This window comes from Paracoccidioides lutzii (assembly GCF_000150705.2).
Source record: "Paracoccidioides lutzii Pb01 unplaced genomic scaffold supercont2.27, whole genome shotgun sequence".
Lineage (NCBI taxonomy): Eukaryota > Fungi > Ascomycota > Eurotiomycetes > Onygenales > Ajellomycetaceae > Paracoccidioides > Paracoccidioides lutzii.
The window spans coordinates 337,266-352,006 of record NW_015440973.1 but is presented as its reverse complement, the minus strand read 5'-3'; the positions used below and the strand labels follow the sequence as shown (position 1 = coordinate 352,006).

The 14,741-nt window shown below is 44.9% G+C and overlaps 5 protein-coding genes across 5 annotated transcripts; 2 read left to right on the top strand and 3 right to left on the bottom strand.

The window, feature by feature from the left end:
- Positions 1-1,038: 1,038 nt before the first annotated feature.
- Positions 1,039-1,411, top strand: PAAG_12468 (hypothetical protein; the record flags this gene model as incomplete). Its single annotated transcript, XM_015847950.1, has 2 exons — positions 1,039-1,271; positions 1,339-1,411. The coding sequence occupies 2 exons, from the start codon at positions 1,039-1,041 to the stop codon at positions 1,409-1,411; spliced, it is 306 nt and encodes a 101-aa protein (XP_015702452.1).
- Positions 1,412-2,947: 1,536 nt separating this feature from the next.
- PAAG_07937 (hypothetical protein) lies at positions 2,948-3,475 on the bottom strand (the record flags this gene model as incomplete). The annotated part of the gene is made up of 1 exon (XM_002790202.1): positions 2,948-3,475. The coding sequence occupies one exon, from the start codon at positions 3,473-3,475 to the stop codon at positions 2,948-2,950; it is 528 nt and encodes a 175-aa protein (XP_002790248.1).
- Positions 3,476-5,051: 1,576 nt separating this feature from the next.
- On the bottom strand, positions 5,052-8,380 carry PAAG_07936 (transport protein SEC24; the record flags this gene model as incomplete). Its single annotated transcript, XM_015846377.1, has 6 exons — positions 5,052-5,701; positions 5,779-5,970; positions 6,026-6,463; positions 6,518-6,858; positions 6,915-7,012; positions 7,067-8,380. 6 exons carry the CDS (start codon positions 8,378-8,380, stop codon positions 5,052-5,054), a joined length of 3,033 nt encoding a protein of 1,010 aa, XP_015700812.1.
- Positions 8,381-11,667: 3,287 nt separating this feature from the next.
- PAAG_12467 (hypothetical protein) lies at positions 11,668-12,321 on the bottom strand (the record flags this gene model as incomplete). Its single annotated transcript, XM_015847949.1, has 2 exons — positions 11,668-11,926; positions 11,990-12,321. 2 exons carry the CDS (start codon positions 12,319-12,321, stop codon positions 11,668-11,670), a joined length of 591 nt encoding a protein of 196 aa, XP_015702451.1.
- A 91-nt stretch (positions 12,322-12,412) lies between these two features.
- Positions 12,413-14,647, top strand: PAAG_07935 (amino acid permease; the record flags this gene model as incomplete). The annotated part of the gene is made up of 8 exons (XM_015846376.1): positions 12,413-12,574; positions 12,678-13,078; positions 13,208-13,323; positions 13,389-13,566; positions 13,622-13,936; positions 14,005-14,334; positions 14,388-14,459; positions 14,551-14,647. 8 exons carry the CDS (start codon positions 12,413-12,415, stop codon positions 14,645-14,647), a joined length of 1,671 nt encoding a protein of 556 aa, XP_015700811.1.
- Positions 14,648-14,741: the final 94 nt, after the last annotated feature.

The following is a 14,741-nucleotide window of genomic DNA, read 5'->3' as shown; positions in this document are numbered from 1 at the left end:
ATGCCCACATGTTAGATAAGATGTTAAAAGTCAAGCAAGGCCTAAAATCACGTTTGCACTCTGTGATGGCACTGAACTTCTCTCTCTCTCTCAATCTATATTTCACTCGGTTGCAAGCTTAATTTGAGCCTCATTGGCTGACATTTAAATGCGTAGAAGTGTGGAAGAATATGAGTGCGCTAGGCATAGGGAAACCTAAAGTAAGTGTAGGATGAACTTCATTGTCTGACGATTGTGTTCTAGAGTAATTAATAGTGTAGTATTTCTTGTGATAGCTCTCCTGGGATTTTTGTTGTCGATTTGAGCGGTGCTTGCCTATCTAATATCTGGACAAAGGAGTTTCGTTACAGACTTGGGGGGTTTATGTTGGGGGTGTGGGCGACCGCTTGTCGCCAGCAGCTTGCCACGTGATTTGGTGCAATTAGTTAACTATATATATGTGGGATGGTTGGTCTTTCATTCGTTGGAGAACTAGCTAGCTAACTAATATACGCGATGTCACGTGCAGTTGGGGCGGCTGCCCAACGCTATAAGCTAGCTTTTATAACTACATGATCAACCATCCCACAGGTTACGACCCGGTTAGTGTACTTTTCCTATATAATTGACGCTATTTTTCATAAAATAGCATTGCGTGAACGTCAGATGAGTTCAATCGAGAGAAGATAAGCAGTTATTCACAGGGAATCTCATTATTTTGCGCGTACAGAGGATCCCTTATGGCCTGCGTGAGCATGATAAACAGTAGCCTCTGAGAATGCCCCACGAGCTATTCTAGTTTTTCATGTCCTTTCCAAAGGTGCTCAAGTCCAGAGACCAATTAGCGGACTACTCTCTACGTCACATTCTGAATGAAAACATTCTCATAAGCCTCTGAAAAATCTACAGTTGAGGAAGACAAAGTGAGCAGCTCAGATTCACAAGAAGAGGAGCTTACCCAGCTTTGATATGGCTGAGGAAGAAGACACCATGGAGGGCCCTAAGCGATCACGGCCGCCAGCCAGGCACTGATTCCCTGAGAGAACACACTGTCCTAAAATGCCTATCCCATTGCCTACACCTGGTGCAAACAGCACAATTATGATGACTGCTGCGGATCTGCTTGCATTCTGCCAACAGATGATGATGGCCGCACGGCAGGATTCTCCCAACAACAACAGTGGTACCCCTCTAGATGACTTGAGGCAGGAGGTCCGTGAATACCTGAAGGAGGTTAAGGTGTCATTAGATACAAAATCTGTGACTACATTCAATGAATCCAACTACCAGGCGTGAAGGTTGAGATCTTGGCGGCTGTGGAGGTCATTGATGGGACTGATATCTTAACCAATAAAGCAGTACACAGTGCCTTAAGATGGGACGTCCGTGGAAAAGGAGAAGTGGACAGTCTGTACAAAAGCCTTATGCATAGGGGTTGCGATCCCTTCTTGGACCTGTTTGGATGATAATTGGAACATTGGAACCTGTCAACACTGCAGCTCTTTGAGAGAAAATTTGCACAGAATATGCCATTTCTCTAGCTGAGGAGCGTACAGTTTCATCAGAGAATTGGTGACATTGCACTTTAAAGATATTGACTATCTCCTTTTGGCACCTCAACCTAATGCCAATGCTGCAATCCCGCTCTCAACTACAGCAACTGCAGGGGTATTCGAGTCTCAATACGGTCACGGTGGTGATTACGGCCTGTAGTCGGCATATACACATCCATTTTCATAAATCGCAAGCGCAGTTGAATGAGGGTTTTATTTCTTTTGAATTACCTTCCCCACGGAGGATATGACGGCAGATGGTCTTACAAAACCCCCAGACATTACTGCAGCTTTTAGATGTTTCTGCAAATTACTAGGGCTTACAGGCAAAATAGGGAGAATAATAAATTTTCATAATGGAGCCATGTTTTCGATGGGATCTAGGTTTGAACAGCCAGTTTCAAGTGATTTTCTCCCAGCCAGTCATGCTGACTAATAAACATATGTCGTTGATTTAACCTTGAGGAACAAAATTTCCCGTTCCGTGTGGCCAATGATAAGGTGCCATTGCTGACTAAGACAAATCGGCGCTTTTGCCTCCCTACTGGGATAGCTACAGTTTGAACGGGAAGATCTATGCCAAGGCTCTTTCATGCTTGGTCGACGCTAACCATCCCTGGAACGTAGCCGCTCATAGAGGCTCAGCTCACACTTACACTCACAAACCAACCTCTCAGCTTTCCTTTCAACTGGCCTAGGGTGGCTTTGGGGTTGGTTAGAGGTATGCATTAGGGATTAAGGTTTAGTGGTTAGAATACGATTAGGAGTTGAGGAATCGTTAGTTTACTATGTAGACTGCTAGTGTTGGCCTGGTATAGAGAGACTTGGCATAAGCTCTACCCCTACCTTGGAATAAGTCGACCGATCCTTACATCAAACATTTACAACTTTGCCACTCATCTCTAAGGTTGTAGGGTTGTAGGGTAAACCGTGATGAATTCGACATGGTTCGGGCTTTGGCTGGCTCCAAGAACTCAACTGTATGAAGCTACATGCACGATACATACATACACCTGAGAGATTTCAATTGGTATTCATCTTTTGTGATTATTTTTCTGCATTCCTTTCGCAAAGTATGGCGTGGTGGACGTAATGGATATTATTCATTGTGTCTATCTTATAAACATTGTATAAGATTTTATCATCCCAAGAAGAGCAAGTAATGAATGGATAGATTCAATGGTTGAGCCGCCTTTAACGGCCTGCAAAGCCAGGTTTCCACAAAACGATAGCAAAACCAATGACAAAAGCATCGTTCTAGCGACGAATTGCCTGGAGCGTGTACTTTGACAATATATAGGTACATTGAAGAGATCGAAAATATTTTTTGATTACAAAAAGAGTGGAAGGTCGTCAAGAGAGGAATGTCAAATGAAATAGGAAAGTGGGCGTCAATGAAAGTCTATGCTCTCTACTTAGGCGCTGGGCCGCCGGCGAGGACTATATCCCTGCTGCCTGCCGTCAGTGCAGAGGACCAATGTAAGGTCAGCGGCAGCGGAACATGAGTGAGTCGCGAAATCGTCGTTTGGCTTGTTGTAGACGCTCTTGCAAGGACTTTCACCCGGAGGGCAAATAACTTTTGGGCAATTGCCATTGGGGGAAGTGAGGCTTATGCCATCTTTCACGAATGGCTCCCCGTTGATGGCTGAAATATCGTAAAACAATGTGTTACCGGCAAGAGTGTATTCAAACTGGGTGATACTCGCGAGGTTTTGATTTTTGGATATCTTGAGGGAAATACCGCCTCCATTTCGGGCGACACCGTACTGTTCCGCATAACTATGATTAGGTGGAATAACGTTCATCACCCCCTTGTCTCCACCGACCGACCAGAGATAAACGGGATATCCGCAGCTGTTCTGAACCCTGGCGGTGCCGGCCAATGTGGCTGGAAGGAGACCAGCAAATGCAGCGGCAGCAATGACGACCTTTTTGATAGACATGTTGGGTTGGTCCGAGGCGGGTTATCAAAAACACAATAAGTATATAAAATGAAGGTAAAGATTGATAGTTAAATAATGATGGCTATTCTGAGAAGAGCGAAGGGATGCTCGACGTGGGAGCCGTTGGGCCCTTTATAGACGAAGAGCAGGATAAAATTTGGATACCCTTGGGAATTCATTTCGTAGCTCCCAATGGTTCAAGGAGTGAAATTTTGACAACAATAACGGCATTTGGAATAGCTTTGAGGCTATCCCAAAAATTAAATCCCAGCAGAAAATGATAAGGCGAAATCGTCGCATGGTTGGAGCAGTTGGTCCCTGGGACAATCCCAAGGTTCCATTCAGGGGTTTTGGTTGCGAGGATTTAAGTTTTTAAGGAACCACCTGGGGCGTGCGGGAGCGGCCGCAAGTTTCGTAAGCGCTGAACAGACGGTTGGATTGTGGATTGATGGATTAACATTTTCCTGAAGTTAAGGCACAAACCATAAGGTAGGTATCCAGCGAACTGATATGGGCAGATAAGCCGTTCCCACCAGTCTCACATTTCTTTCACAAAAAGCTCCTGATACCCTACCCCCCCTACCCCCCCCCCCCCCTTTTTTTTTTTTTTTTTTTTTTTTTTTTTTTTAAAGGGCTCCAGAGTTCAAAGCGTATGCCCGTAACATATGTAATCTTTCTCCACCTGGGGAGGATGGGGAACCCTGGAAGAAAGAATATGGGATGCTTTACCTTCATTTTAACCACTTGGTAATTGGCAATGAAGTCCAGCCGCCGACTCTCATTTGATATAATGGGACTGGCTAGATGAGACAAGAAGGGACTCCATAATTCACGGAGAATAGTCGGGTAGGGCGAACAGCCTCTTTCCAGGTTTAACCTGATCAAATCACCTTCAATCAGCTGACAGAGAGGGATGAGATCAACAAGTGGTATTTCCCCGATCCTGGTTGTGATCTCAAAATGCGCCCCAATAGCGACGTCATACGCATTGCCATCTTCCTAAGCGGAGTTATCGACCTTAACGCTTAGCGCGGCAATTTGCCATTAGCCGCGGTGGCAAACCTAAAGGAAAACTTGCAAAAAGCGGGTAAACCCGATCTAGAAGGGCGCCACCCGCACGGGATATCCGCTGAACCATTTCGGGTCTCGCAAGCTATCCAGACTTCGGATGAGACAAAAACATGAATGGGGAATCGTCATCCCCACACCGATTAACCGATCCACGGGCTGACAGACTAATCACGTGATTTAGTGTTACATGGAAATCCTCTGCAGTTGGATACAACTTGGGATACCCTTGGATGGGACGAATAGTCAGTTAATTCCGCATGCGACAAATTACCTGGGTAATATTTTGGCTGTGGGGATAAAGTAATTGTTAGGTTCTCCAACACTCCAAACAAGGCAACAAGAGAAGGGTGTTACTTTTCAATCCATATTCAATTCCATTTAGCACCATGTCTCTATGAAAGACAAAAATATCCTCTTGCCATGCGCATGATATGGATTAAAGAAATAATATAGCCATTTTAATTGTAAAAGCCGATTAAACCCGCTATGCCAAATCAGTTGAAAATCACCAATATGGCGGCCGTAGCCCGCTCAACCCAGATAACGTGTTTTCCACTCCAGCAATTGCTGTACCGCTCTCCTCCTTTTTCCGATGACCTCCAAGCTCGAGTTGTATCTGCCGATGGATATGCACCAGCCAGTCAACGTAACTTTGAGCATCATTATTTCTGTCTTCCAGAAGAAGTCTGGCAAATTCGTATTCGGCACCGTCTATCCCCTGACGCGCAAGCTGTATCGTTACAGACTTGGAACCACGGATAGTAGAGAGGTATTGGATAATATTCCGCACCTGAGCGTTGAGATGGGTTTCTAGTAGAGGAATAGATGAAGTGTTGGGGTCGAGAGACTGCAGCTTCGTTTTACCAGGGCCAAAAAGGTCCTCGAGTAAATTTGGCGAGACCTGCGCATGAATCCAGAGTAGACAGATCTGACCATTATCAACGATGTAGGCACCGCCTTCTTCAATGCGGGAGAAAGATGCTCGGAGTGTGGGAGGAACTTGAAGCTGGCCTTGTTCATTGGTGAAACCGTCCTCTGGGTTTAAGTTGTGGATCGGAATAATGCGAGGATATAGATAGAGTGAGAGTTCGGTGCAGCCAAATGAACGAAGCATGCGCAGATCATGAATCCGACGATCGGATGTTTCATGACCACCTGTGTGACGTCAGAAAAGGACTCTTATCGAAAATGGGTCGTAGATCACTGCCAGAAATTTTCACTGGAACACTCACACTTGAAAGCGCGAGATTTCACCAAACTCAATATATACATAGCAAATTCCTTCATATTTTCCGGTAACACAAGTTGGCCGGGAGGGTGAGACAGCGAAAAATTTTTCCGGTAACCGGCAAGAATATCGATAGTCTTCTCGGTTAACCCAGCTCGAATATCTTTAAGCGATTTATCTGGCATTTTCGATGCGGCTTTGGAATCAAGATTAGGTGACCTGCTGTAATGTGGTAGAAAGTTCAAACTAACCTTCTTTGGCAATTATGTTAACCACAGCGTCTTGATCAATTGCTTTCATAGTTTCCATGCCTCCTTCATTGACAGCAGCAACCATATTGATGCATCTAACTCGCCGCTGGCCGCTAGCGGTTGTATACAACAGGGCCGCCTGAAAATGAGCATCTAATTTCGTATCGAGTTTTCCATCGTACGTGAAAACAACACCAAAGGCTTTGTTTGCATCAATACAACCTAGTTGGAAGTCCGAGCCAAAGGTGTGTTGCATGAAGTTACCATAATAGGATGCGACTTGAAGCCCATTCGAGCATCGAACTTTTAGCAAAGCCTGGTATCCCGTTTCCCGGTTGACGGCATGGGACAGCTCGTTTGATAGCTTGAGAACGTCGCGAGGTGCATGGAAATTAGGGTATAGGAAAGTCTCCCCACCGGATACTGCTGCTACATGGCCTGATCCAACGATAATTAGCATTTGAACCTATATGTAGACGTTTTGGGATTTACCAATGGTAGCGATGTCCATATAAGCGCCACCACAAGACGCTATGAACAAGTCAATCCCCACTCCGCTCTCAGCTAGTTTTGTGGCAGTCTTTTTCCAACTGGGGTGCTCAGTGGTGAAGAGTTTCTTTTCGGCGTCGGTTCCTTGTCCCTTTCCATCATCTCTCATAAATAACCGACCTGGGCCCCAGGTTGGTAAGCTTGCCAATGAACAAATCATTTTCCCCCCAGTTTGCTCCAGGGCGGACAAGGCGGCATTAATTGCCGGTAAAAGTGCTGGCTCCGGGTTTTTAATATGGAGAAACAGTGTCGGTATTTGGGTTAATAGGGACGATATAACATGCCTAGACACTAGTTAGCACAGACGGAGGGAAGGGAAAAAGGTATCGGTTCACAGTACTTTGATTCGTATGGATCGACGAAAAGTCCTTCACTCAATGGAACAAACGGTTCGTCAAGATCCGCCATAACAATCATTTGGGCTTGTTCGAGGCGGGCCTGTATCCCTGCGTAAGCATTTTGATATTGGAAAAGCTAAACTGCTAAACATACGCTGAGGTTATAAAATTGAACTTCTTTATCGAAAGTAATTATTCCGACTTTAGAGCCTTCGGGGAGTTTCTTTGGAGGTGTACCATCGTCTTCTGGTGATTCATCATTATTGTTGTTGCCCCCATATAAAGCTGCCATTATCCCCTCACAGCAAGCCTCCAAAAACCCCCGAGTTACCGCTTCTTGCGAAACGTCGATCAAGAACAGCCAGCGTATCCCAACAGGAACTTTGCCCCAATATTCCTTCGGAACCATATATTCAACTGTCCCCAGCATTAGTTCGGGTCGTTGCATGCGGTCAACGCGAACCCCTGAGGGATCTAGAGGTGAAAAATACTCCGATGGTACTTCGTTTGGAAAGGCGCACATGTTGCATACGAATTTATTACCACCTGATCTGAACATCATAAACGGATTAATATATGCTCTGCACCTTCTACATCTTGGAGGACCAGCGTCACCAAAGTCCAAGACAGGGATGGGTTGCTCGCCAGCGTCTAAAGCGGCAAGGGGTTGTAGAACCATGCCAAGGGGAAGTGCAGTGGAAGAAAGAAATTCGACAGTTGATGGAATATTATTGAGAGTAAGCCGGGCGAACTTCGGGGAGGAATTGCCTTGATCGTGAGCAATAAAAGGGATTGCGGCAGGAGGGGGTATGTGACGTTCCATTGTAGGATATATATGGTCTTGGTAATACTGAGCGGCAATATCGCGTGCAATTGGAATACCGGGGACTTGTTCTGGGTCAACTTTCCCTTGTGTATGTACGGAGCCATCACCAGCAGAAGAGAATGTCGGTTTCGGGGTTGCACCAAAGGAAGGTTGTCCCGTCCGTAATGAGTTTTGCAGGCTAGAAGAAGATATATCGGAATATGAGGACCCGGGTCGAGGTTGGTGATTCATTCCGGGATTGAGGAATTGAGATTGACTCTGCATTCCTCTTTGTGGCAATCCATTAAAAGCATGCAGAGTTGGAGACGGAGCCCCAAAGTCATGATACGCATGTCGATCCTTCTTTTTGTGAGCACGAACACTTCCGCCCATATCTCCACTGATCCCTAAGCCGCCCATTTGCGATGTCAGCCTACCCACCGCACCGGGTCCTTCATCAAATCCACCAGATGAGGGTGGACACCCGGTTGAGCCCATGGGCATCGGGGGAGCTTCATAAGGAGCCTCATTTTGGTGGTAGCCCGGAGGGCCTTGGGCGATCGGAGGGTTAAATTGCGGTGGAGCAGGCTGTGTTCTTATCTGAGAATTCAGCTTGTCTTCTTCACCCTGACCAAGCGAATGATATGTCGAAAAGTCAGCCATGATGCTTCCGCGTTCGAATACCAAAGCGGTATCGTGAAGAAGAGATCAAGTGGGGTTTTCCGGCAGCAGTTCGCGGGTATCCGCAATTGCTACTCCGCTATATCATAGCCAGGAAAAGTGCGGAAGCTCAACGTGTGGATGTACCGGGCGTCGAGAACTGCTGCTGGCTGACTTGCGATGCGGAAACTGACCACATAGCTTGTTCATGCACGGGAGAAACCTTAAAGCCCGGATTTATGTGACGCCGAAACGACTTTCACGTGATGTTCTCTGCCCAGCTTAAATGAAGCTACCCCTTGATCTGGAACAACAACATACAAACCACATACTATTGCATACCACTGCAGGCTTCTCAAATGTTCCCGGAAAATGTTATGTTAATGGCTACTGAAAGATGCTACTTGATTTGAGCTATCCTAGAATCCCTGGATGTGGTAACAACGCCTTTTCCAGGATTGAACCTTGACGATAACTTTGCAACCTTCTCCGAACGACAATTTACGACGATTACTGGTGAATCTTGGGGGATCAAGGTCGAATGCCGTGCTCAAAGTCATCAACGAAATGTATTGTGAGTTGAGGACTCCACAGCAGTTTTCAGCCAAACCGTCGTTCCCACCTTACTCCAGGTAATGCGGAAAACTTATGAAACGTTGCTCGGTTTTTTGCGGACAAGTTTTGTCTTTGTCCACTTCGATCATAGAAATAGCAACAGAATGCAAATCTGATGGCAAGGTTAAGGAAGTGGCACAAAACTCTCCAGAAAGTCTTAATGACTCCGTGACCTGCTTTTCTTTATTTAAACTTATAAGTAGGTGTCACCACCTAAGGAGAGCACAAAAGTTCCTACTTGGGAGAAAAACAACCTTTAATGAAAAACGCGTGGCATCGTGTTTACCCCAAGGTTATACTGTCCATGCATACTCACTGCCACTTCTCAAATTTTAGACAAAATTCGGCAATGCAATTACTTGTATATGCCATGTTATCCAATTTCCCACCATGCATTCAAGATGCGGAGTCTAAATCGTTGAAGATCTATTCAGAAGCTAACAGCCTAAACTAGCGGGGACGGATACGATGTTTCTAGCCCTCTGAAGACCGTCCATTGTGATATCCCCTTAACGAAATAAAAAGTACCCTGGTACAAAATGCTATAAGTTATTTGAACCAGCGCAGGGAGGAGGCATATTGATGCCACGGTTTTTCCGCAACCGAATATGGACAGTTGCTAAGATTTTAAGCTGCTCACCTTTCCGGTAGCTATTTATATGAATTTCTGCAAAGCATCCGGTCTTAGCCGGATCATTGCAGTAAATTACTTCTCAACCCTTCTTTTTGTGTGGGAAGGCTTCACCCTCACTTCAATTACTCGAGTTCTATAGCTGATCACTTGGACGGATGCTGGATACAACCACACCTAAAAAGTCTATGAGTGCTTAGGTATCAGAAATCTCCAATTGATGCACCTTAGTGTAGCATTTGCTTCATTGATGTTAGCACATGACTGGTTATTTTAGTTACCCTTAATTTTCACAATTTTTGATTGAAAATTAGGGACTTGCAAGGCCCATCAGTTTATGTCGATGCTGACATGAATTTCCTTTTTTGTATGATTGACACAACATAACCAAAAGCCAACGCATGTTGCTTTGTGCTAATATTTTGTTTTCACAACGCAGTTTGGTTTTTTGGGAATGTTCTCTATTTTATGGGTGGATCATAACCGATAGGGAATGGAGGTCGGATTGAATGGAAGTACCCAAAGAATCCCCATGGCCAATATATATATATATATATATATTAAAAATTAAAATTAAAATTAAAAATTAAAAATAAATAAAAAATCTCGCAAAGTATTCATGGATTCACTCGAATAAGAAAATGTGGCTTTCTTTCCGTTGGCTCCAGATGGCAGGACTTGTCTCTTATGGGGATAACAATTTTGATTCCACGAAACGAAAAGTCTGCTCAACTGCCACTCTGTATAGAATTAGCGGGCTGCTAAATAAATCTTTAACGAGGATATCTTACCAACCACTTTCTTGCCATTCATATTAATATTTAACCAAGAACTAGGAGGCCCTGGACAGCTCAGGGCCTCCGGGCATGCCAGGAAAACAATGGATATGAGAAGTGTTATTTGCTGCCATTTCGTTCCGCTCATGCCTTCGGTTCTCCAGAAAATCGGCGGCCCTTTAAAAGTTCAAAATTTAGGATTATTTTCAATTGAACATCTTAGAAACTCCAATACCTCACTTTCATGCATTTATCCTATAGGGGAGTGTGTTCATCTCACCCACACCCCTAAAGTGCTAATCATACCAAAACAGGCTTATAGAGAATACTGTACTTCACAAGTCTGGAAATGACATACCTAGCCTTGCAAGATAGATAAAGTCACGCTTGGTCTCATACTTTTTCTTTCTAGAAACAGAAGAGTCCACTAATTTATTTTATATCATTCTATGTCCAATAAGCACAAGGAGCGAACACTGAAGAACCTCAACGCATCATGGAAGAATATGCATGATTACATGTCCTTCCCCGCCTTAACTATGTGGGGACAATGGCTTCTGGTGGATGAGCAGTGCCATACCTTCTGCTTGACATCCTACATGGCTGCAGGATCACCGGGTTTGTCTTCTAACCGCTCCACAGTTCAAAATCTTTTTGTACCCAGGGTACTTACGTGTGTTCTCGAAGCATATAGTTGGGGATTAGGGTAACAACATCATGCTGCAAAATGTATCTTAGTTAGATCATACGCAGGAGGAACTGGGTGCGGAAGAAAGTTAAATAAATAATCCGCTCGCATCCCGATGACTTGTAAAAGGTTTTACCTTACCAGCTCTGGGCCTTTTGAAGGAGGTGTGGTACCTGGCACCACTAGTGATAAAGTGAAAACGGCTCCAATTTCATCATTATTAGCCTTTCCAGAAGTTCCTCAGCAGTTTTATGATGAATGCTGATCAATCAATCTATATATTGTCAATTAAAGAAGCACAAAAGCTGCTTGAAATCCACCTCGAAACACGCACAGAGTGTTTGGACATCTCGTAAGATGATCGCCACCAATCCCCCACCTATGTTGTAGCTGTTGGCGCGTCAATGCGACGCTGCACGATTGGTCTGGTTATGGGTGGATGTTGGAATAGTCATCCTAGTGACACTAATGTGCGGGCCACAATATTAGTTTCGACCCATCTTTAGAGTCTACTCGACGATCCAAGATACCTGAAACAATGCTAACGGGGCCACATGTCTATCGACCTTGGAATGACATATCAAATCTGGGTCGGATGAACTCGCGTTGTCACCACGAGGATCAGAGGAGAAAGTAGTGAAAGCAATCCATGGATAGCAGATGGCACTGCAGTCTGCAGGGCCGCAAAATTTTGAGATGGGGGGTTCTTCGATCCATGTTGCTGGTGGGGTGGGTTTGGACTAAGACGGTGATAAACCCGAGAGCCACTCATCCCTGTCGACGCCAGATTCGCTGCCGTGCCGCAAAATTTTGAGATGGGGTTCTTCGAATCATGTGTGCTGGTGGGGGTTGGGTTGGACTAAGATGGTGATAAACCCGAGAGCCACTCATCCCTGTCGAACGCCACAACCTCCATTTCTCCAATCGCAGACAGGGGGCCCGAACGGTTGCTTGTCAGACGCCCCGGAAGATACCTAGACCCAACCGAGCTCGAAGTAGCTCCTGGCTTTCTGAGGAAGACAACACCCATTCCCACAACTTCCTCTTCCCATTTCCAGGTATATACTTGTTTCTCTGGTTTACCTGATGCCATCAGAGGCACTCCACTGGCCCCTCCGGCTATTCTTCCCTGGACGTGGGCTGTGCTAGCTTCTCCGATAATCAACTCGATTAAAAACAAAAATATTTTGTGTTTGAAAAGCGGTAAGTTGATAAAGATGGTAAAGAGCGTCATCTCATGCTGGTCTGGAAAATATTCTTCTCTGACGCCGCGTATCCTTTCCAAGTCACCCTCATAACACCCCGTGTGTAATCTATCAGGGAATATGGCTCTAATTTCCAGCGAACAGCCATTGAACGGAAGAGGTGACGGGGAAACTGAAGACAAGGAGATACCCATCAAAGGTATTCCTGAGGTGGTTTCTTCTACAATGGCTACGATACAGGACGACGATGAGCGACTGCTGGCGCGAATAGGATATAAACAGGTCTGTTTTATTTATTATGTTTTGTTCTGTTTTTTGAGCGGTAGCGTCTCACCTCCAAGCCATTCCCTAACGAGAACTGGACTCTTCTGATTAATTTCTTTAGGAGCTGAGGAGAGAGTTTTCAAAATGGTCTACAATTTCCTACGCAATCTCCATTCTTGGAGTTCTTGGTTCTGTTCCGGCAACCTTTGGCCCACCTTTGGCTGCTAGTGGTCCTGCTACAGCAGTATGGTGCTGGTTTATAGGATCCTTTATGGCCATGTGTATCGCTAGTTCTGTTGCTGAACTTGTGTCAGCATATCCCACGGCTGGGGGAATGTATTTTGTAACGAAGCACGTTGTACCTCCAAATCAAGTTGCAATATTTTCCTGGATCCAAGGCTGGTGCAATTTGCTTGGACAGACTGCTGGTGTATCCAGTGTTGCATATACCGTAAGCCAGATGCTGCTGGCTTGTGCAAGTATGAACTCTTCCCTAGACAACGGGAAATACTCATATTCGCCGTATGTTCTATCTTCATCTTGTCAGCAATCAGCGTATATCTGATATATCCCCCTCCTCTTCTCTGACCTTTTGCAAATATGATGTGTATCGCTATAGATTCTGGATATATTTGCTAACATGGTATGTAGGACTGCCCTTCAAACCGTACTTTTATCTATTGCATTACTGTGCGTGATGGGTGTGGTGTGTTCTTTGACCACCAAAAGTTTGCACAGAATTGTCCTGTGGTTCGCCCCAATCAACAGTATGATTTATGATTACCCTGGCCGAATGCGTTTAACGAATATTTTCGTCTCACTGAAATTACAGTTCTTGCTTCAATTGCCATTTGTATTGCACTCTTAGTCCTGACACCCGATAAACAGTCCGCTAAGTGGGTGTTCACCAATGTGACGGATGGTTCCGGGTGGAATTCAAGGGGGTTCTCGTTTCTTTTGGGATTTATATCTGTGGCTTGGACCATGACTGATTACGATGGGACAACTCAGTAGGTGCTTTTATGGGAACGCATATTGATATGTTACTAAATGTTACTTATTTAGTATGTCAGAAGAGACCCATGACGCTGCGATCCGTGGCCCCATGGCTATTCAAACAGCCATCCTTGTATCGGGTGTTCTTGGATGGATGCTAACTGTTACGATGTGTTTCTGTTTGACTGATTTGGATGTGATATTAAAATCTCCCACTGGCCTACCAGCTGCCCAGATATTCTTTAATGCTGGTGGACGAACCGGTGGGACTATAATGTTTTCATTTTCCATTCTTGTTCAAATTTTCACTTGCTGCTCTGCCATGCTTGCTGATACCAGAATGGCCTATGCTTTCGCACGAGACGATGCCCTTCCTTTCTCAAAGTACGAAATGCCTAATTTTATATTTTGCAGCATTTATATCATATGGAGATAACCTAACGTTCTTATAGATTCTTTTCGCAGGTTAACCCATATACATTAACACCCGTCAATGCCGTCTGGTTTGTGGTTTTCTTCAGCATTTGTTTAAACTGCATTGCCATCGGATCTACACAGACAGCTACAGCCATATTCAATATCACAGCGCCTGCCCTTGACTTGTCGTATGTCGCCGTTATACTGGCCCATCAACTATATAAAAATCAAGTTCGGTTTATCGAAGGGCCGTTTACGCTTGGGAAATGGGGAACACCTTTGAACACTATTGCCATTGCCTGGGTGCTATTTATTAGTGTGGTCCTTTTCTTCCCTCCTACTAGGCCAATCACCCCACAGAATATGTAAGGCCACCTTTGAAGAGGGTGTCAATTCCAGATATACTAACATTGCATAGGAATTATGCTATATGTGTGGCTGCATTTATAGCACTGTTCTCACTTTCATGGTGGCGGCTTTCAGCTAGGCGGTATGTAATTACTACTTTTGGCGCCTTGGGCCATTTTCCTCTTTACCCTTTCGAACAAAACACAAAATTCACCATCTAACTTCTCATTAAGAAAATACACTGGTCCATGTACCAAGGACATACTCCAGGAAGTTGGGACTGAAGACATAGACAACCCCTACGGGACTGCAATTGATTTCGATGCATGAACGATCCCCTTTCGTACACGGATTCCACGATATATTGGCCTGACAGTCCCATATTTTTCACATATCAGTTTTCCTGTCCAAAATTTCGCTTTCT